The sequence below is a fragment of the Entelurus aequoreus genome, linkage group LG09 (genome assembly GCF_033978785.1).
Source record: "Entelurus aequoreus isolate RoL-2023_Sb linkage group LG09, RoL_Eaeq_v1.1, whole genome shotgun sequence".
Lineage (NCBI taxonomy): Eukaryota > Metazoa > Chordata > Actinopteri > Syngnathiformes > Syngnathidae > Entelurus > Entelurus aequoreus.
The window spans coordinates 62,717,043-62,742,056 of NC_084739.1; the positions used below are offsets into that span (position 1 = coordinate 62,717,043).

Genomic DNA, 25,014 nt, shown 5'->3' on the forward strand with positions numbered 1-25,014 from the left:
TTAAGACTGTTGTCTTCACCCCTGTGGGCATGTCTTTAGGACTGTTGTCTTCACCCCTGTGGGCATGTCTTTAAGACTGTTGTCTTCACCCCTGTGGGCATGTCTTTAAGACTGTTGTCTTCACCCCTGTGGGCATGTCTTTAGGACTGTTGTCTTCACCCCTGTGGGCATGTCTTTAGGACTGTTGTCTTCACCCCTGTGGGCATGTCTTTAGGACTGTTGTCTTCATCCCTGTGGGCATGTCTCTAGGACTGTTGTCTTCACCCCTGTGGGCATGTCTTTAGGACTGTTGTCTTCACCCCTGTGGGCATATCTTCACCCTTGTTGTCTTCACCCCTGTGGGTGCGACTTCCAGGGTCTGTGGCCACAGCTAGACCCTTATCGAGTACAGAGGAGCCAGGTGAAGAACCACTATCACAGGAGTGACACAAAGCGCCCCCACAGTCATGACCTTTAACCCCTGATGCTGAGGAACGCTGTAAGGTGAAATAGTAAGAATCACGAGTAAGAACATAACAAGTTAAACAAATCAGGAAGTAGAGCTGTGGGGGAAAAAAAATTATTTCTTACTTGAAACTATTAATTGCTTAAAAAAATTGTTTTAAATGATTTTTACGTAATTTAAAATAAATCTGTCCTGTCCAGCCACTCAGACAAATGATATAGTAGATGTAGATGATCTATATCTGATGTACACATTTACTTTACACAAGAGAAGTGTTGATACTTCTCCTGTTGTCTTATTTCTATTTGACTTTGTTACATGTTTGGTAGAATTTTACTAAACAAAAGCAGATTTATTTGAAGTAATTTAGATATTGATCAGAACTGTTTATATATGTTATGGAGGAATGTAGTCCATCATAGAACTGGCACCCAATGTTATTCAAAAGTATTGATTCTGAATTGAGAATCGTTTTGAATCGAGAATTGATTCTGAATCGAATCGTTACCCTCAAGAATTGAATCGTGTGGTGCCCGAAGATTCACGGCCCTATTATGAAGATACAGAATACATAGAGTAAATATATAATAGATAAATAGAACTAGATGGAATCTAGCATTAGTAATAAGATAACAAGTAAAATCCTAATAAAATGAATAAATAGGATAAAATCCAAAATGTGGGTGTTAAAAAGATGTTTTGCGGGTGAAAAGGTTTATTCTTAGTGTGACTAAAAGCACTCACCTTTCCACGGCTGCACGTCCTATGTTTGTTTTCACATGTGCCAACTTAAACTGTTAGCTTCACTTTTTTAACTCCACTTTCATTCCTTCAAGAGAGAAAAAAGAAAGTAGACGAGCCCGCGCCACACTCTTGCTTGAAAAATGTGGGGGTGTTGTCCATCAGGGCTCTTGAGGCTTCTAATGGTTGCCAGATGTGCAGGTTAGAGCGCGGCCACTGGAGCAGTGCCCTCTGGCGGCCATGCTTCTTACTACAACTTGGATACGCCAACTCTTTTTTTTTTTCTTTTCTTTTTTTTTTTAGCTCTCCATTCTTTCCATGCACTTTGGAATTCCCTTGTCATCACAAATTGTTGCAGCCGCTCCCTCTTAAGCTCCCCCGGAAAAGTCCAAACATTCACTTTGCGAGCTGCGACGTTGTAACAATAAATTCTGTACAGTGTGAAGGCCGTACTGTAAATGTGAGACGCAGGGAGGGCTGTTCCTGGAAGGGTCTTAGTGGACTTCCTGCAATGTGTGTGTGTGTGTGTGTGTGTGTGTGTGTGTGTGTGTGTGTGTGTGTGTGTGTGTGTGTGTGTGCGTGTGTGTGTGTGTGTGTGTGTGTGTGTGTGTGTGTGTGTGTGTGTTGACCCATGCAGGGGTCCGTTGTTAGCTTCCACTGCTGAAGTCTTTGCTTTGTCAACTGAAGGCTTTGTGCATTAGAAGCTACTTGTCTTTTTTCATGCAGAATATTACCATTTAAAAGGAACGTTGAAAGTCTAAGATAGTGCTGTTTTATTCCATATGGGAAAGAAAGTGTGTGTGTGTGTGTGTGTGTGTAGGGGGTGTTGCCAGACTGAATAATTGGTGTAAGGAAACAAATAGAAGTGATAATCCTAATGCAAATATGTCTCACATTCTCAATTCTCTATTGAAGTGTAAAAAGAAGTGAAGTACTGTAAAAATAAAAAAATACCGTATTTTTCCGATTATAAATCGCTCCGGAGTATAAGTCGCACCGGCCGAAAATGCATAATAAAGAAGGAAAAAAATGTTAACGTAACATATTATGGTAAGAGTCATTCAAATAACTATAACATATAGAACATGCTATACGTTTACCAAACAATCTGTCACTCCTAATCGCTAAATCCCATGAAATCTTATACGTCTAGTCCAGCGGTTCTTAACCTGGGTTGGATGGAACCCTAGGGGTTGGGTGAGTCGGGCTCAGGGGTTCGGCGGAGGTCAAGACACACCCGACTCATGGTGTAAATACAAACTTCTCCCTATCGGCGTATTACGGATACGACAACAGCAGAAGTCAGACTGATTTGCAGGTGTGTCATTTGTTGTGAGTTTATGTTGGTTTTGTTGTTTGAACAAGGTGATGTTCATGCACGCTTCATCAAGTGCACCAGTAATAAAACATGCTAACACTTTAGTATGGGGAACATATTCACCATTAATTAGTTGCTTATTAACATGCAAATTAGTAACATATTGGCTCTTAACTGGTCATTATTAAGTACTTATTAGGCATGGCCTTATTATAACCCTAACCCTCTAACCCTGACACTAACAAAAAACTCTAAATTAAGTCTTTGTTACTTAGAATATGTTCCCCTAGTGTCCAAATAACTCTAAATTAAGTCGTTGTTACTTAGAATATGTTCCCCTAGTGTCCAAATAACTCTAAATTAAGTCTTTATTACTTAGAATATGTTCCCCTAGTGTCCAAATAACTCTAAATTAAGTCTTTGTTACTTAGAATATGTTCCCCTAGTGTCCAAATAACTCTAAATTAAGTCTTTGTTACTTAAAATATGTTCCCCTAGTGTCCAAAAAACTCTAAATTAAGTCTTTGTTACTTAAAATATGTTCCCCTAGTGTCCAAATAACTCTAAATTAAGTCTTTGTTACTTAGAATATGTTCCCCTAGTGTCCAAATAACTCTAAATTAAGTCTTTGTTACTTAAAATATGTTCCCCTAGTGTCCAAATAACTCTAAATTAAGTCTTTGTTACTTAGAATATGTTCCCCTAGTGTCCAAATAACTCTAAATTAAGTCGTTGTTACTTAGAATATGTTCCCCTAGTGTCCAAATAACTCTAAATTAAGTCTTTATTACTTAGAATATGTTCCCCTAGTGTCCAAATAACTCTAAATTAAGTCGTTGTTACTTAGAATATGTTCCCCTAGTGTCCAAATAACTCTAAATTAAGTCGTTGTTACTTAGAATATGTTCCCCTAGTGTCCAAATAACTCTAAATTAAGTCTTTGTTACTTGGAATATGTTCCCCTAGTGTCCAAATAACTCTAAATTAAGTCTGTGTTACTTAGAATATGTTCCCCTAGTGTCCAAATAACTCTAAATTAAGTCTTTGTTACTTAGAATATGTTCCCCTAGTGTCCAAATAACTCTAAATTAAGTCTTTGTTACTTAGAATATGTTCCCCTAGTGTCCAAATAACTCTAAATTAAGTCTTTGTTACTTAAAATATGTTCCCCTAGTGTCCAAAAAACTCTAAATTAAGTCTTTGTTACTTAAAATATGTTCCCCTAGTGTCCAAATAACTCTAAATTAAGTCTTTGTTACTTAGAATATGTTCCCCTAGTGTCCAAATAACTCTAAATTAAGTCTTTGTTACTTAGAATATGTTCCCCTAGTGTCCAAATAACTCTAAATTAAGTCTGTGTTACTTAGAATATGTTCCCCTAGTGTCCAAATAACTCTAAATTAAGTCTTTGTTACTTAGAATATGTTCCCCTAGTGTCCAAATAACTCTAAATTAAGTCTTTGTTACTTAGAATATGTTCCCCTAGTGTCCAAATAACTCTAAATTAAGTCTTTGTTACTTAGAATATGTTCCCCTAGTGTTCAAATAACTCTAAATTAAGTCTTTATCACTTAGAATATGTTCCCCTAGTGTCCAAATAACTCTAAATTAAGTCTTTGTTACTTAAAATATGTTCCCCTAGTGTCCAAATAACTCTAAATTAAGTCTTTATTACTTAGAATATGTTCCCCTAGTGTCCAAATAACTCTAAATTAAGTCTTTATTACTTAGAATATGTTCCCCTAGTGTCCAAATAACTCTAAATTAAGTCTGTGTTACTTAGAATATGTTCCCCTAGTGTCCAAATAACTCTAAATTAAGTCTTTGTTACTTAGAATATGTTCCCCTAGTGTCCAAAAAACTCTAAATTAAGTCTTTGTTACTTAAAATATGTTCCCCTAGTGTCCAAATAACTCTAAATTAAGTCTTTGTTACTTAGAATATGTTCCCCTAGTGTCCAAATAACTCTAAATTAAGTCTTTGTTACTTAAAATATGTTCCCCTAGTGTCCAAATAACTCTAAATTAAGTCTTTGTTACTTAGAATATGTTCCCCTAGTGTCCAAAAAACTCTAAATTAAGTCTTTGTTACTTAAAATATGTTCCCCTAGTGTCCAAATAACTCTAAATTAAGTCTTTGTTACTTAGAATATGTTCCCCTAGTGTCCAAATAACTCTAAATTAAGTCTTTGTTACTTAAAATATGTTCCCCTAGTGTCCAAATAACTCTAAATTAAGTCTTTGTTACTTAGAATATGTTCCCCTTGTGTCCAAATAACTCTAAATTAAGTCTTTATTACTTAGAATATGTTCCCCTAGTGTCCAAATAACTCTAAATTAAGTCTGTGTTACTTAGAATATGTTCCCCTAGTGTCCAAATAACTCTAAATGAAGTCTTTGTTACTTAGAATATGTTCCCCTTGTGTCCAAATAACTCTAAATTAAGTCTTTGTTACTCAGAATATGTTCCCCTAGTGTCCAAATAACTCTAAATTAAGTCTTTATTACTTAGAATATGTTCCCCTAGTGTCCAAATAACTCTAAATTAAGTCTTTGTTACTTAAAATATGTTCCCCTAGTGTCCAAATAACTCTAAATTAAGTCTTTATTACTTAGAATATGTTCCCCTAGTGTTCAAATAACTCTAAATTAAGTCTTTATTACTTAGAATATGTTCCCCTAGTGTCCAAATAACTCTAAATTAAGTCTGTGTTACTTAGAATATGTTCCCCTAGTGTCCAAATAACTCTAAATTAAATCTTTGTTACTTAGAATATGTTCCCCTTGTGTCCAAATAACTCTAAATTAAGTCTTTGTTACTCAGAATATGTTCCCCTAGTGTCCAAATAACTCTAAATTAAGTCTTTATTACTTAGAATATGTTCCCCTAGTGTCCAAATAACTCTAAATTAAGTCTTTGTTACTTAAAATATGTTCCCCTAGTGTCCAAATAACTCTAAATTAAGTCTTTATTACTTAGAATATGTTCCCCTAGTGCAGGGGTCGGCAACCTTTACCACTCAAAGAGCCATTTTGGCAAGTTTCACACATTAAAGAAAGTAATGGGAGCCACAAAAATGTTTTTAAAATTTAAAATGAAAAACACCGCATACCAAGCTTACATGCTTTGTGCTATGTTAACCAGGGGTCTCAGACACACGCACCGGCACGCACTATAATGTGGGAATTGGATGTTAGAGCAGCCCGCGAGTTTTGGATGAATGTCGCTTGCGTCACACTTGCCAACCTCTCATTTTTCCCGGGAGACTCCCGAATATCAGAGCGTGATGACACTGCATTTGGGGCCCTCTACAGTCTGCCCAATCAGTGTACCTGCTCGGCCACAAGTGGAATACAGCTTTAGCTTGCTCACGTAAGAGACAGCAAGGCTACTAACTCAGCAGCCACACATCTTACACTGACGGTACCAATACCCAGAATCCCATGCAGCCCTAACTCTTCCGCTCAACCAACCACGAAGAGGGGGGGGGGGGGGGTTGATGTGTGGGGGGATTTGGTGGTAGCGGGGTGTATAATGTAGACCGGAAGAGTTAGGACTGCATGGGATTCTGGGTAATGGTTGTGTTGTGTTTATGTTGTGTTACAGTGGGATGTTCTCCAGAAATGTGTTTTTCATTCTTTTTTGGTGTGGGTTCACAGTGTGGCGCATATTTGTAACGTAACAATGTTGAAGTTGTTTGATACGGCTACCGTCAGTGTAAGCTGTGTGGCTGATGAGTAACTATGCTTTGCTGTCTCCTGTGTGAGCAAGTAATAACAACATACAACATGTGGCTGGCCCTGGCATGCTGTAAGTAAATGCTATAGAGGACAATTACTGCAGTGCAATTAGGGCACGCCCTTTATATAGTAATTAGAGTGTTAATAGGATTATTTTTCCCTGGGAGTAGTCTATGAGAGACACTGACATCCATAAGTCTCCTGGGAAAATCGAGGGGGTCGGCATGCATGTAGCTGAGCCGCATCAGAGTGGTCAAGGAGCCGCATGCGGCTCCGGAGCCGCGGGTTGCCGACCCCTGCCCTAGTGTCCAAATAACTCTAAATTAAGTCTGTGTTACTTAGAATATGTTCCCCTAGTGTCCAAATAACTCTAGTATGTTCCCCATACTAAAGTGTTACCAAAAACATATAACTTTGTCTTGAATTTGAAGAAAAAAAACTTTTTATTTTTCACTAAAGAAGGGTTGGGTGAATGCGCATATGAAAGTGGTGGGTTCCAGTACCTCCAACAAGGTTAAGAACCACTGATCTAGTCCCTTACGTGAATGAGATCAATAATATTATTTGATATTTTACGCTAATGTGTTAATAATTTCACACATATGTCGCTCCTGAGTATAAGTCGCACCCCCGGCCTAACTATGAAAAAACGGCGACTTATAGTTGGAAAAATAGGGTATGTTCAAATGTTTTTATTTTGACTTTGTTTTTGCAAGAGTGCCTTGCTGCTGAAAACTTACTTTTTTCAAGATGTTTTGAAATGTGTTGAAGTTGTTTGTGTGGATTGTAAGAAGTGTTAGTGCAGTGTTGCCAGGACAGGAAGGAGGAGGAGTCTACTCTGCAGTGACAGACGTGGTCACATGATGTCTGTCGTCCAGTCGGGCTTAAACGCATCATCATCATCATCATCATCATCATCATCATCATCCAGCTCGGTGGCCTGCACCAACTTGACTGATGGATGGCCTGCATACCAAACCTGGGAGTTGTGGCAGACACCTACCCAAACTCCTCCCCCACACGCCGCCGTTTCCTCTGGCAGACTGTGAAAAAAGTGTGACTCAGGGCTGCAATTACCATGGCAGGCTTTTCATGTCGGGTGTGAAGAGTCTCTGAGCGGCCATGTTGTGTTGACGTCTTCTCCCTCTCTCCTCCGCAGATCCTCACATCAAGGTGTGCGGCAAGAGGGAAGACGTGAGGGAAGCCAAAGATAGGATCATGTTGGTGCTCGACACAAAGGTAAACATCCTCGTGCCGACTTCCCGCTCCTGTCGTCCGTTGCCGAGCAGGAGGCTGCGTTGTCATGGCAACACAATTGCACACCTTGGCGACTGTGCTGCAGCAACCCCTGGAGGGCAGACAATCATCATGCTGCGCTGTGTGTGGCCTAATAGGACAACACTTCAATAGGCACACCTGTGCAGTCCGATGAGAACAAAACAATAGGTACACCTGTGCAGTCCGATGAGAACAAAACAATAGGTACACCTGTGCAGTCCGATCAGGACAAAACAATAGGTACACCTGTGCAGTCCAATGAAAACAAAACAATAGGTACACCTGTGCAGTCCGATCAGGACAAAACAATAGGTACACCTGTGCAGTCCAATGAAAACAAAACAATAGGTACACCTGTGCAGTCCGATCAGGACAAAACAATAGGTACACCTGTGCAGTCCAATGAAAACAAAACAATAGGTACACCTGTGCATTCCAATGAGAACAAAACGACACACTTTTGGGGTGTTTCACTTAATTTGACAATGTGTTTGTCACAGTGGGGGGCCTACAACGTCACCATGTCATGCTGAGAGATCTTTAGAATATTTTGACTTTTCTCATGTTGCTAAATAATGTAACCACATTTTTAGAAACACCTTAGCATGAGTGCAAAAACTGCAAACAGGAGAGAAAAATTGGTATTTTTTTCTACTTTACTCTTGTAAAATTTAAATTTTCTTCCTGTAATATTCTGAACACATGCCTGGAAAATTACATATTTTCTCCTATAATATTTTTAATAAATTTCACGTAAGATAGCATGTTTTTTCATGAATCGTCTGAATGATTTATTTATTGTAAATACATGTCTCATCTCATGTTGCTAAATAAGGTAACAATATTTTTTAGAAAACACCTTAGTATGAGTGCAAAAACTGTAAATAGGAAGGTAAGATTGATCATTTTTCACCAACCAATTTTACTGCTTTATGCAGCATTATTCACATGTGAATAACATAAATACAGTCTATTATACAGCATTATTTACATGTGAATAACATAAATACAGTCTATTATACAGCATTATTCACATGTGAATAACATAAATACAGTCTATTATACAGCATTATTCGCATGTGAATAACATAAATACAGTCTATTATACAGCATTATTCACATGTGAATAACATAAATACAGTTTATTATACAGCATTATTCACATGTGAATAATATAAATACAGTCTATTATACAGCATTATTCACACAAGAATAACATAAATACAGTCTATTATACAGAATTTATTCACATGTGAATAACATGATTACAGTCAATTATACAGCATTATTCACATGTGAATAACATGAATACAGTCTATTATACAGCATTATTCACATGTGAATAACATAAATACAGTCTATTATACAGCATTATTCACATGTGAATAACATAAATACAGTCTATTATACAGCATTATTCACATGTGAATAACATAAATACAGTCTGTTATACAGCATTATTCACATGTGAATAATGCTGTATAATAGACTGTATTTATGTTATTCACATGTGAATAATGCTGTATAATAGACTGTATTTATGTTATTCACATGTGAATAATGCTGTGAATAACATGTGAATAACATAAATACAGTCTGTTATACAGCATTATTCACATGTGAATAATATAAATACAGTCTATTCTACAGCATTATTCACATGTGAATAACATAAATACAGTCAATTATTCACATGTGAATAACATAAATACAGTCTATTATACAGCATTATTCACATGTAAATAATATAAATAAATACAGTCTATTATACAGCATTATTCACATGTGAATAACATAAATACAGTCTATTATACAGCATTATTCACATGTGAAAACATAAATACAGTCTATTAAACAGCATTATTTACATGTGAATAATATAAATACAGTCTATTATACAGCATTATTCACATGTGAATAATATAAATACAGTCTATTATACAGAATTATTCACATGTGAATAACATAAATACAGTCAATTATACAGCATTATTTACATGTGAATAACATAAATACAGTCTATTATACAGCATTATTCACATGTGAATAACATAAATACAGTCTATTATACAGCATTATTCACATGTGAATAACAAATACAGTCTATTATACAGCATTATTCACATGTGAATAACATAAATACAGTCTGTTATACAGCAGTATTCACATGTGAATAATATAAATACAGTCTATTATACAGCATTATTCACTTGTGAATAACATAAATACAGTCTATTATACAGCATTATTCACATGTGAATAACATAAATACAGTCTATTATACAGCATTATTCACATGTCAATAACATAAATACAGTCTATTATACAGCATTATTCACATGTAAATAATATAAATAAATACAGTCTATTATACAGCATTATTCACATGTGAAAACATAAATACAGTCTATTATACAGCATTATTCACATGTGAATAACATAAATACAGTCTATTATACAGAATTTATTTACATGTGAATAACATGATTACAGTCAATTATACAGCATTATTCACATGTGAATAACATAAATACAGTCTATTATACAGCATTATTCACATGTGAATAACATAAATACAGTCTATTATACAGCATTATTCACATGTGAATAACATAAATACAGTCTATTATACAGCATTATTCGCATGTGAATAATATAAATACAGTCTATTATACAGCACTATTCACATGTGAATAATATAAATACAGTCTATTATACAGCATTATTCACATGTGAATAATATAAATACAGTCTATTATACAGCATTATTCACATGTGAATAATATAAATACAGTCTATTATACAGCATTATTCACATGTAAATAACATAAATACAGTCTATTATACAGCATTATTCACATGTGAATAATATAAATACAGTCTGTTATACAGCATTATTCACATGTGAATAACATAAATACAGTCTATTATACAGCATTATTCACATGTTAATAATATAAATACAGTCTATTATACAGCATTATTCACATGTGAATAACATAAATACAATCTATTATACAGCATTATTCACATGTGAATAACATAAATACAGTCTATTATACAGCATTATTCACATGTGAATAACATAAATACAATCTATTATACAGCATTATTCACATGTGAATAACATAAATAGAGTCTATTATACAGCATTATTCACATGTGAATAACATAAATACAGTTTATTATACAGCATTATTCGCATGTGAATAACATAAATACAATCTATTATACAGCATTATTCACATGTGAATAACATAAATACAATCTATTATACAGCATTATTCACATGTAAATAATATAAATAAATACAGTCTATTATACAGCATTATTCACATGTGAATAACATAAATACAGTCTATTATACAGCATTATTCACATGTGAAAACATAAATACAGTCTACTTTACAGCATTATTCACATGTGAATAATATAAATACAGTCTATTATACAGCATTATTCACATGTGAATAACATAAATACAGTCTATTATACAGCATTATTCACATGTGAATAACATAAATACAGTCTATTATACAGCATTATTCACATGTAAATAATATAAATAAATACAGTATATTATACAGCATTATTCACATGTGAATAACATAAATACAATCTATTATACAGCATTATTCACATGTGAAAACAAATACAGTCTATTATACAGCATTATTCACATGTGAATAATATAAATACAGTCTATTATACAGCATTATTCACATGTGAATAACATAAATACAGTCTATTATACAGAATTTATTTACATGTGAATAACATGATTACAGTCAATTATACAGCATTATTCACATGTGAATAACATAAATACAGTCTATTATACAGCATTATTCACATGTGAATAACATAAATACAGTCTATTATACAGCATTATTCACATGTGAATAACATAAATACAGTCTATTATACAGCATTATTCGCATGTGAATAATATAAATACAGTCTATTATACAGCACTATTCACATGTGAATAATATAAATACAGTCTATTATACAGCATTATTCACATGTGAATAATATAAATACAGTCTATTATACAGCATTATTCACATGTGAATAATATAAATACAGTCTATTATACAGCATTATTCACATGTAAATAACATAAATACAGTCTATTATACAGCATTATTCACATGTGAATAATATAAATACAGTCTGTTATACAGCATTATTCACATGTGAATAACATAAATACAGTCTATTATACAGCATTATTCACATGTTAATAATATAAATACAGTCTATTATACAGCATTATTCACATGTGAATAACATAAATACAATCTATTATACAGCATTATTCACATGTGAATAACATAAATACAGTCTATTATACAGCATTATTCACATGTGAATAACATAAATACAATCTATTATACAGCATTATTCACATGTGAATAACATAAATAGAGTCTATTATACAGCATTATTCACATGTGAATAACATAAATACAGTTTATTATACAGCATTATTCGCATGTGAATAACATAAATACAATCTATTATACAGCATTATTCACATGTGAATAACATAAATACAATCTATTATACAGCATTATTCACATGTAAATAATATAAATAAATACAGTCTATTATACAGCATTATTCACATGTGAATAACATAAATACAGTCTATTATACAGCATTATTCACATGTGAAAACATAAATACAGTCTACTTTACAGCATTATTCACATGTGAATAATATAAATACAGTCTATTATACAGCATTATTCACATGTGAATAACATAAATACAGTCTATTATACAGCATTATTCACATGTGAATAACATAAATACAGTCTATTATACAGCATTATTCACATGTAAATAATATAAATAAATACAGTATATTATACAGCATTATTCACATGTGAATAACATAAATACAATCTATTATACAGCATTATTCACATGTGAAAACAAATACAGTCTATTATACAGCATTATTCACATGTGAATAATATAAATACAGTCTATTATACAGCATTATTCACATGTGAATAACATAAATACAGTCTATTATACAGAATTTATTTACTTGTGAATAACATGATTACAGTCAATTATACAGCATTATTCACATGTGAATAACATAAATACAGTCTATTATACAGCATTATTCACATGTGAATAACATAAATACAGTCTATTATACAGCATTATTCACATGTGAATAACATAAATACAGTCTATTATACAGCATTATTCACATGTGAATAATATAAATACAGTCTATTCTACAGCATTATTCACATGTGAATAACATAAATACAGTCTGTTATACAGCAGTATTCACATGTGAATAATATAAATACAGTCTATTCTACAGCATTATTCACATGTGAATAACATAAATACAGTCTATTATACAGCATTATTCACATGTAAATAATATAAATACAGTCTATTATACAGCATTATTCACATGTGAATAACATAAATACAGTCTATTATACAGCATTATTCACATGTAAATAATATAAATAAATACAGTCCATTATACAGCATTATTCACATGTGAATAACATAAATACAGTCTATTATACAGCATTATTCACATGTGAATAACATAAATACAGTCTATTATACAGCATTATTCACATGTGAATAACATAAATACAGTCTATTATACAGCATTATTCACATGTGAATAATATAAATACAGTCTATTATACAGCATTATTCACATGTGAATAATATAAATACAGTCTATTATACAGCATTATTCACATGTGAATAATATAAATACATTATACATTTAAGTACATAGGAAGTTCTTTAAATGAAAGCGTGATGCTAATCATTGTTGGTGGTCTTCTGCGCAGAGTAACAGGGTGACGCTGAAGATGGACGTGTCGCACACGGAGCACTCGCACGTGATCGGCAAGGGCGGCAACAACATCAAGAGGGTGATGGAGGAGACGGGCTGCCACATCCACTTCCCCGACTCCAACAGGAACAACCAGGCGGAGAAAAGCAACCAGGTGTGTTGACCAATATTTACTCAAGGCAAGCACTTTTGTCCCCATAGTTGTGTCCTCCCAAACCTTGACCTTGACATTGTCCCCATAGTTGTGTCCTCCCAAACCTTGACCTTGACATTGTCCCCATAGTTGTGTCCTCCCAAACCTTGACCTTGTCCCATAGTTGTGTCCTCCCGAACCTTGACCTTGTCCCATAGTTGTGTCCTCCCAAACCTTGACCTTGTCCCATAGTTGTGTCCTCCCAAACCTTGACCTTGTCCCATAGTTGTGTCCTCCCAAACCTTGACCTTGTCCCATAGTTGTGTCCTCCCAAACCTTGACCTTGTCCCATAGTTGGGTCCTCCCAAACCTTGACCTTGTCCCATAGTTGTGTCCTCCCAAACCTTGACCTTGTCCTACAGTTGTGTCCTCCCAAGCCTTGACCTTGTCCCATAGTTGTGTCCTCCCGAACCTTGACCTTGTCCCATAGTTGTGTCCTCCCAAACCTTGACCTTGTCCCATAGTTGTGTCCTCCCGAACCTTGACCTTGTCCCATAGTTGTGTCCTCCCAAATCTTGACCTTGTCCCATAGTTGTGTCCTCCCAAACCTTGACCTTGTCCCATAGTTGTGTCCTCCCAAACCTTGACCTTGACCTACGGACACAAACAGCAATGTTGGTATTTTCTCCAACAAGTGGCGCTGCACACATGTCAGCGGAGGCTTCCTCCTACTCGTGGCAGAAAGAAGACGTTTGCAAACTCGAGCGAGCAGCTTGAGAGTTAGTGTGCGTGGTGGCCTGACAGCTGCAGAGGGCCGCCCCTGCTGATTCCTTAATGGACATCTACGTCCCAACTCCTCTGTTGTTTCAGCTGGGCGACTTTGCGGTCTGAAAATATGCATTTTCCTCTGCTGGAGGCACTGTGGAGTAACTCTAGGTGCCACCTGGCTTGTTTCATGGGGGCTGGGGCTGACAGAAAAGGTCCGTCTGTATCCTGAATTGGTCTATAATCCAAATATCTGTCTGGATTTTCAAGTGGCATACATTCAGAGAGTTTTGCCGTCTATTTATGTGATTTTTGAAGTGGCCTATATCAAATAACCAACACCTGAAATGACAACATTTGACAGGAGCAACAGTCAAGGAAAGCACAAAAATGCCTGACACTTTCTTCAGATTTCAAACATTTTTACATAGCAAATACTCAAAACAACATTTGACATGTAAAGTTACATTTCAACAACATGTGACGTAAAGTTACATTTCAACAACATGTGACATGTAAAGTTACATTTCAACAACATGTGACATGTAAAGTTACATTTCAACAACATGTGACATGTAAAGTTACATTTCAACATGTGACATGTAAAGTTACATTTCAACAACATGTGACATGTAAAGTTACATTTCAACAACATGTGACATGTAAAGTTATATTTGAACAACATGTGACATGTAAAGTTACGTTTCAACAACATTTGACATGTAAAGTTACATTTCAACAACATGTGACATGTAAAGTTACATTTCAACAACATGTGACATGTAAAGTTACATTTCAACAACATGTGACATGTAAAGTTACATTTCAACAACATGTGACATGTAAAGTTACATTTCAACAACATTTGACATGTAAAGTTACATTTCAACAACATGTGACATGTAAAGTTATATTTGAACAACATGTGACATGTAAAGTTACATTTGAACAACATTTGACATGTAAAGTTAAATTTCAACAATGTTTCAGTGTTGCTAGTTAAAACACGTTCAAGTGACAGAACAGTTTGGAAACATTTGTTGATCATTGACGTTTTGTGATTCTTTTAAGGAATACTGTCAGGTTCAAACACTGATGACATCTATTGAACAAGACAAGAAGCAAAGAATCAAACAGAGACAGAATTCAATTTGGACTCAATTTTGAGGAGAGACGCGGCCACTGTACTCTCTGTACCGTCTTGCACCACGCTCTGCCAAAAGATTGCACTCCTCCTTCTTTATTAGACTTTCTCCCCCCACCTGACCACAGCTGCTTCCAGGGGGAAGTGGGTCGTAAACAGCGTTGCCTTTGGTTACCGAACAGTTCAAAAGAAGAGGTCGTAAAATAGTTCCAAAAGAGTTGCATAAAATAGTTCAAAAAGGGTTCGTAAAATAATTCAAAAAGAGTTCGTCTGGAAATTGGGCAGATCCTGTCATCTGTCCGCTTTGAAGTCACAGTGGAGTTTTACAAGCCTTCCTCCTGGTAGGCCCCAAAGACAGCTTCCGTCTCCCTGCCAGGAACTCAATGTAATACAAAGCTTTTGTGATCGTTTAGAAACAATCATTCTTACAAATACTTTTCTTGAAAAACCAAATCATTTTTTCCAAATTCTTGGAACAGGTTTGAGGCACCAAGAGAGACTGGTACTGATATGATTTTTACAGTTCCGGTTCCATTTTTGATTCTGCTTAAGGGTACTCTTATTGATTATTATTTGGAAAGAAAGAGGGGAAAAAAGCTGGATTAGACCCAATTTTGTGTGGTTTAGAGCAGGAATGTGCAAACGTTTTGCCTCCGAGGGCCAAAGTGAAAATGTGCCAAAGGTCCGTGGGCCAAACAGCGATTTTCACCATGTAACCGCACCACTGTTACGATAAAACAACATTATATTTGCTAATCACTTCTTTCACTTTATTGACCAGTTACCTTCAAGCTGTTTGGTCTTACTCCAAATTATAGAAAAGTTGTGTCCTTTTCAGCCCCGCTAGATACCTGAACTGGACTATGTGAGAGAACAAATATCAGAATTGGATGGTTTTTAACAATTATACACTGTTTTTGTATCCTTCTTCTTTAATACACTGTTAGGGTTTCTGTCAGGTTCAAACCCCGACGACATCTATTAAACAGACAAGAAGCAAGGAATTAAGCAGAGACAGGATTCAATTTAGCTTAATGAGGAGAAACGTCTGGGCTGTACTCTTGTAAAGTCTTCCACCACGCTCTGAAAAGAGAATTCTACACCTCCTCTTTTATTTGGACTTTCCCTGATTACATAGCATCAGCTGTTTCTAAAGGGAGGGGGGTCGTAAACAGCCGTTGCCTCCGGTCACAAAACAGTTCAAAGAAAAGATGCCTGGAGCTTGCGTCAGGTCCTGCTTCCTCTCCGCTTTGTAGATCTCGGGTCAAGACAGGATCTTCCCGTGGATCACAATAGATCAAAGAAACCGACACCTTCATGTCGCTTCCCATCGTACACAGTGGAGTTTTACAAGCCTTTTGCTTGGTAAGATCAAAGATAGCTTTTGTCCTCTCGCCGGGAACTCATGGAACCAGAAAGTTTTGTGATAACTTACATGCAATTATTCTGACAGTTTCTTTGAGCCTGGGCTCCCCCTACAGCAGGGGTGTCCAAACTTTTTCCACTGAGGGCCGCACACTGAAAAATCAAAGCAAGTGGGGGCCATTTTGATGTTTTTTTTATTTGAAAAACCAATACAATATACTGTATGTATAAAAAATATACATTAAGGCCTCCACTCAGGCTTGATCCCGGGGACCCCAAAGGGTTTTGGTCCAAAAAATATTTTAAATGTGTCATTATTCAGTACTATTATCTCTAGATCAACATTAGGTCTATCTGTCAATATAACGTTTTTAAAGATTTAAGTCGTATGCTCTTTTTGTCAAAGAAAACCCTGTTTTTTTATGGAAAAAACATAAAATATGCAATATTTTCACCCAATAAAATTTTTAAGAGGAATATTTCAGATGATATAATAATTGGAGCCTTAAAAAGGTCAATAACTTATAACACCATTGATTTTAATTCATTATTATTTTTTGAGCAATGATACTTAAAAACAAATCACACAAAAATGATTGGGGAACCAAAAGGGTCCTACTCATTAAAGTGTTAAATAATAAATAATACTTTTTTTTTACTGTTTACTTTTAACACAATAATCTCGAGATCAACTTCAGATCCATCCGTCAATTATACGTTGTATTGTTTTTTATGTTTTTTGTTTGTTCGTTTTAGGCCCTTCTTTAAAAAAAATAAAAATAAATTTAAAAAAAGCTAAAATTTTTTATATGGCAAACACAAAATATGCAACATTTTCCCAAAAAAATATCTCAAAGTGCAATATTTAATGTGACATAATTGGAGCCTTAGGGATGATGTTTGATAGGGAATTATCAAGTTCGAGCCTGTTATCGAATCCTCTTATCAAACCGATTCCTTATGGATTCTCTTATGGAGTCCAGATAGGTTGTTGTATATGGAAAAAAACACACAATATTTGGTTTAACAAAAGCTCACTTTTATTATATAAGAAAACAATTTAATCTAATAAATAAATAAATATTGACTGTTACCCCCCTAAAAAAATAAAATAAAATAAATAAATATTGACTGTTGTTACCCAAAGTATATTAAGTGGGATTTTTTCAGAAAAACAAATATATACAGTAACACAAAAACAAGCTGTCTCTGTGATCACTATAGGTGTATAAATAATAATATAGTGTTAAATCAAATCAATCCCTTGGGCACAAAACTGAAAATAATACAGCTCTCCAAAAAGTGCACTTCTGCTGCTATTTGACATAACTGTTTGTTATGATGCTTTGACATTTTTTCACTTTATTTCTTTATTGAAAGAAAATTCTATGAAGAGAAAAGTTCTTTGCAAATGTGGATACAATGCTAAAAAAATGAAAAGTTAAAGCTAAAAAAAGAAATACACTTTGAGTTAACATTATTTCCTTATATGGGGAAAGATGTTATGAGCTAGGGCAGGGGTCGGCAACCCGCGGCTCTAGAGCCGCATGCGGCTCTTTAGCGCCGCTCTAGTGGCTCTCTGGAGATTTTTCAAAAATGTATGAAGAATGGAAAAAGATGAGGGGAAAAAAAAATCTATTTTTTTGTTTTAGTATGGTTTCTGTATGAGGACAAACATGACACAAACCTCCCTAATTGTTATAAATCACACTGTTTATATTAAACATGCTTCACTGATTCGAGTATTTGGAGAGCGCCGTTTTGTCCTACTTATTTTGGCGGTCCTTGAACTCACCGTATAGTTTGTTTCCATGTATAACTTTCTCCGACTTTCTAGGACGTGTTTTATGCCACTTTTTCTGTCTCATTTTGTCCACCAAACTTTTAACGTTGTGCGTGAATGCACAAAGGTGAGTTTTGTTGATGTTATTGACTTGTGTGGAGTGCTAATCAGACATATTTGGTCACTGCATGACTGCAAGCTAATCGATGCTAACATGCTATTTAGGCTAGCGATATGTACATATTGCATCATTATGCCTCATCTGTAGCTATATTTGAGCTCATTTAGTTTCCTTTAAGTCCTCTTAATTAAATGTATATCTCATGACACATGTAATATGGCTTTTAATTTTTTGCAGCTCCAGACATATTTGTTTTTGTATTTTTGGTCCAATATGGCTCTTTCAACATTTTGGGTTGCCGACCCCTGAGCTAGGGAATATAACAACTACACTACCCAGCATGCAACGGGAGTGACGAGCATGCGCGGTAGCCCCGAAAAGTGTTGTTGCATATCGTCACCCGGCAGCTAAGAATGAGCACGCTGTGAAAGTAGACGTCAAGAACTCAGCCAACACGCCTCGTCTGCATTATTTATAATTAGACAGACAACAGATATACAGTGTGATTTGGTTTTGTTTACAAGGAAAGAAAAACGAAAGTTAAAAAAGGGAGATATGTCGTATATGTATGTTGCTTTAAGAACGTTGTGACAGCTGCCGTAAAGGAGGTACGTTGCTAGCCTGGTTGCTATGTTTCCGGTTGGTGGTAAAAGTGTTCGTCATGTGTTTGTACCCTGCTCAAATCTCTCAGTAAAGTTATTCATTGGATTATACCTTTTGTTTTTAACTTTATTACACCTTGGAGCGCTTTTTCACGTCCATTTTGTTCCTGCTTTCGCTATCTGCGCCTAATGACTGTGCTACGTGACGCCATTTCTGGTCGGGACGGGATTCGTTCCCAGGGATTCGAATAAAGAACCAACTCTTTTTCTTTACTATAGTGGTCTCGATAACGGGTACCGGTTCTCAAAAAGGGGTTTCGAGTCCGAGGATTCGGTTCTTTTCTTATCGAACAACCGAGAAAACCGGTTTCGAGTATCATCCCTAAGCCTTGGATAGGTCAATAATTCATAATAACATTGATTTTGATTCATTATTATTTTTTAAAGAAAGAAACAGCCTGCATGGCAGCTTTGTGTTATTAGAGTAAACATTGCAACATTTTCTTGTTACATTTCACCTGTTTGCTCTTTCATACCACTTTTTATGCTTTTAATTTTTTTAATCGTATTTTAAAATGGGCCGTGGGGCCATTAAAAAATGACCTGCGGGCCACACTTTGGACATCCCTGCCCTACAGGTGTCCTCCATCTACTGCTGCATTTACTTACTTTTGAAATGGCTTTTTGGGAGAAAATCTTCCCAGCTAAAAGCGCTGAACCTGCTTAACTCTTTAAGGTTGCCAGCAAATAGGAGGGAATTTATTAATGAATGGAAATGTTTCATGGCTGCGGAACATGGACCACTTATGAAGTGTTTGTAGAATGACGCACTGACAAATGCTGAGAGACTTCCTTCTTAACACTCGAGAGCCATCAAGCTGCTGCTAAAAGCTTGACTGATGCGTCCCGAGCGCCGCAGCGACTATAGAACTAAATTGGCACGTTGAGGCGATGATGTCAAGCACATGTGGGATATTTGCTACTCTGGGACTCGTGTGTTACTAATATGCTTGGGAAAGTGTTTTTAACGAGCTGTTAAAAATAGCCACCATCATGTGGGCAACATTACGCTCAAAGATGAAGTCCACATTTTGGGGATGTGCTGTCAACATGGAGATGAGGTCTGATCAATAAAACATGCAAGAATCTAAGCTCGGACTAAATTGTTGTCTTGTTTTGATGCTCACCAGGTGTCCATCGCAGGGCAGCCAGGAGGGGTGGAGGCGGCTCGAGTTAAAATCAGGGTAAGTTGGAGCATATTTGGAAGGGGGTTAGTCCCACCAGAACCATTTGGTAGTGGAACACGTCCTATTAGTTATGGCGTCCACTCAAGCACAGACCTATATTCTTTTCAACTCACTTGGGTTCTGGACTAATGTTTGGACCTGAGTGCCCGTTTTGGGTTTCACACGTTCCATGTTCCTACTTCCATAATAGATTTTTTTATTTGTAAAAGCACTTTACATTGAGCAAACAACCTCAAAGTGCTGCAGTGCATTTAAAGAAACAATAAACATAAAAAAACAACAACACTAAAACCACTAATAGCTGCCCCCAACTAGTAAAATAAATAGTAAAAAAAACTAATAGCTAGAACTAGCACACATATATTTAAAAAAAGGCTTTTGTTACGACCGAGTCACATGGTGATGCGGGGTTTGTTCTCCCAGGATGCAAACGGACGACTCCGGACAGGACTTGCAGGTAGGAACATGATTTAATAGTAAATTAACAGTCAAAGAGGTACAAAACAGAAAACAAACCGACGGAACAAGGTGCCGATCGCACCTGAAGCTAAGGCTACTACTTAGCACCGACTAGAGATCACTAGCAGGGGCTAGGAGACAAGAAAAACTTGCGTAGCAGTAGCGTGACGCAAACAAAGAAGCCAGACCGACTGACTGGCAAAAGCGGGCTTAAATAATGTCTCTGATTACAAACAGGTGCGCGTCGCGAACACAAGAGGCAGGTGAAACTAATACGTAGCCATGGTAACAAACTCAGAGGTGCATAAACAGGAACTAAAGGAGTCCACAACTAACTGAAAACACAAGTGACTCGAAAAACTTAGACTATGATCAAAAAGAAGGGTTTCTAAGCCTTTTTTAAAAGCATCCGCAGTCTGTGGTGCCCTCAGGTGGTCAGGGAGAGCGTTCCACAGACTTCCATTCCATCCTCACTCAGCTTAACTCAAAATGTCAAAACAAAGCTACCTTAGTGCGGTTCACTCGGCGTTTAGACTCGTGTTTTCGTCATATGACCAACAGCTGTGCATAAAGTCAGCTTCTGTGAAATATAGCATGACCTAACGCAAATATTCCACACCAATTTTGTGTTGAATACGTTATCTTTACTGTCTTACATTTCACAAAAAGCCTCTAAAATATGCGTTTAAAGTAGTGTTGTACGGTATACCGGTACTAGTATAGTATCGCGGTCCTTATGAATGAAAAACGGTACTATACTCTGTTTGAAAAGCACCGCTTCCCCATTTTTTTTACTTTTTTATTTAACGGGCATGACGGCGCGTCGTGGTCACGTCGCGACATTGCTGGTTTTACGAGCAGAGGAGCATGTTGGGCAGCGCACACACACAGAGTACTTACAAGCAGACAGTGTGTAGACAGAAAAGGGAGAATGGACGCATTTTGGTGTAAAAAGTAAAGATAAAGGTGAAGTTATAACACTGAAACACCCTCAGGAAGAGCTGCTTTAAGACATGGCTAGCTAGCTAGCAGCTAACATCCATCTGCAGTGTTTTAGCCACTTCTAAATCACTAATTCTGGCCTTCATGGCAACAAATAAAGTAAGTTTCTTACAAGTAGCATTATCACTGGAGGACAAGGAATAGCTAAACATGCTTCACTACACACCGTAAGAGGATACAATAGCTCACCGCTAACAAAAGGTAGCGTTCCTGAATGTAAACAAACGCCATGGGTGGATCTACACCTGACATCCACTGTAATGATACCAAGTACAATAGCATATCTAGTCGATACTACTATGATTACGTCGATATTTTTTATCGTCACAAAATCTTTTTTCCTTTTTAAAAAATGTATATTATGTTTATAAAGTCAGTAAATATGTCCCTGGACACATGAGGACTTTGAATATGACCAATGTATGATCCTGTAACTACTTGGTATCGGATCGATACTTAAATGTGTGGTATCATCCAAAACTAATGTAAAGTATCAAAGAATAGAAGAATAAGTGATTATTACATTTGAACAGAAGTGTAGATAGAACATGTTAAAACAGAAAATAAGCAGATATTAACAGTAAATGAACAAGTGGATTAATTATAAATTTTTACAGTTTGTCCCTCATAATGTGTACAAAATAATAGGTGTATAAATGACACAATATGTTACTGCATACGTCAGTTGTCTAGTATGTTCACTATTTTATTGAAGGACTAAATGACAATAATAAACATATGTTTCATGTACACTAAAATTTGTTTTTCAAATAAAGACAATAATGACATTTTTTGTGGTAATCTTTATTTAGAATAGCATCGAAAAGTATCGAAATACATTTTGGTACCGGTACCAAAATATTGGTATCGGGACAACCCTAGTTTAAAGAGTGCCGTCGTCACACACAAAAGGGATAGCAGTTCCAACGTGGGGATGCCACGATCAGATATTGATATCGGACATTGGTCCACTATCGGATTATATATAACCTCCGATGCAAGCAGTGGTGTAGCACATGTACTTAGCCAAGATGGACATCCATTAACATCTACATGTCCTCCAGTCAGCACACAAGGTCGGTCTTTTCTTGCATTTTAGTCAACTCATTTACAGAAGGTAAACACAGTAGGCTAAATTCTACTAGGGGGCTAGCGGCTACACAACAGCTTAGCACACCAGCGAGACATACCTAATAAGTCAGGGTGTCAGAAAAAATCAATTGTCGAATGAATCTCAGTTCTTACTTGTAACAACAAACACTCACAGACCTCATTGGAGTCCTCTTGAAAGACAGGCGCTTCTATGTTGCTTTAAACAACAAGCAAAGTCGCTGGCGACGACAGAAGAACGGCCTACCTCGAGGTAGTGTGCTGGCTTCACTACTGTATAACATCTATACCAACGACCAGCCAATGGACCAGAACACTGAACGATTCATCTACGCTGACGACCTCTGTGTAACATCTCAAGAGAGTACCTTTGAAGCGGTAGAAGCAAACCTCACCTCAGCCCTAGATGAACTACTCCTCTACTACAAGCAAAACCATCTACACGCAAACCCTGCGAAGACCCAAGTCTGCTCGTTCCATCTCAGGAACCGGGATATCGAACCGACCTCTTAACAGCAAATGGTCTGGAACACCTCTTGAGAACTGTACCAACCCTGTCTACCTTGGCGTAACCCTGGACCGCACCCTCTCCTTCAAGGAACACATCAAAAACACCAAACTGAAAGTCAGCTCCCGAAACAACATCTTACGGAAACTGACAAATTCCACACACAGTAAAATGTACTGCTTTGGCCCTGTGCTATTCCTCGGCGGAGTATGCATGTCCTGTCTGGGAGAGATCAACCCATGCCAAGAAACTCCACCCAGCACTGAACAACACCTGCCGCTTGATCACTGGTTGCTTGAAGCCTACCAACCTGAACAACCTACATCTCCTCGCTGGCATTGCCCCTGCAGACGTGAGACGGGAAGTTGCCAGCCGAGTAGAGTTCACAAAAGCTACCAATGATGAACCCTCAGCCCAACGTCTGAAGTCAAGGAGAAGCTTCCTCAGCAATGTCCAGCCCCTAACAACATCTCGGGAAGAAACCAGACTCCAACTATGGACACAAAGACTAGAGAAAGACCCCCCTCCTATTGACATGGGAATCCCCCCTTCTGAAGACCTGCCCCCCGGGTCAGAAACACCATGGGTCCAGTGGAAGACACTAAATCGCCAGAGAACAGGAACAGGGCAATCAAAATCTGCTATGGCCAGATGGGGCTACAAAAGCGGCCCAACCACCTGCGAATGCGGAGAAGAGGACCACACGATCCAGCACTGCCTGGTCTGTCCTCTGCTACCCAACCAGTGCAGCTTCAAAGATCTCGCAGAGTTCAAGGACAATGCAAAAGACTGTGTAAAGAAATAGGAAACTGTCATATGACCACATGCTTCAAAGACATGAAAAGAAGACTTGTAACAATTCTTTGAATGAAAAAAAAGAGATTGTTGAGCCATGACTCACCTATGTTATCTCAATACATGTACAGTATGTACAGTACACCTTATACTGTCTTCAAAGTCTACATTTTATCATATCAAATAGGGACTTTTCTCTAGACTAAAACCAATGATTCATGTTTCTTATCTGTTTCACTTGACCAACGTTTCGGTCGGTGGACCACGTTCAAGAACCAATCCAGGTTCCGCTGTATATAATTAATATGTGACTTCCAGATGATTTGATCATTTCTCTTGCATATTTGTCATTTTAACGCTGGTTTAGCGTTCACAGTTGAAGTGAACCACACCAGAGTTCAATTGCAGGCGGTCTGAGACAGCTCCATGTCCAGCACACCTGGGTGATGCTGACCAAACACACCTGACCAGCAGAGCAAACACACTTAGAACCAAACAGGACTTCTTTTCCTAATGATCCCATTGCAGAGCCCCTTCATGTGATTAGTCTACCTGTCCCAAAACCTGCCAAGTCTTTCCCCACCACCACTCTTATCTCCACACA

The 25,014-nt window shown here is 36.8% G+C and overlaps 1 protein-coding gene across 4 annotated transcripts in view; it reads left to right on the plus strand.

Annotated features, from left to right (window-relative positions):
* Nucleotides 1-25,014, plus strand: part of LOC133657607 (protein bicaudal C homolog 1-like) — a 164,526-nt gene that overhangs the window by 92,308 nt on the left and 47,204 nt on the right. For 3 of the 4 annotated variants that reach the window (XM_062059117.1, XM_062059118.1, XM_062059119.1), the window contains exons 4-6: nt 7,404-7,483; nt 13,372-13,530; nt 20,480-20,533. In XM_062059117.1, coding sequence (XP_061915101.1) covers nt 7,404-7,483; nt 13,372-13,530; nt 20,480-20,533 — 293 coding nt within the window. Of the gene's footprint in view, nt 1-7,403; nt 7,484-13,371; nt 13,531-18,602; nt 18,694-20,479; nt 20,534-25,014 lie in introns of those variants that run through there. The other variant, XM_062059120.1, reaches the window with a different exon arrangement.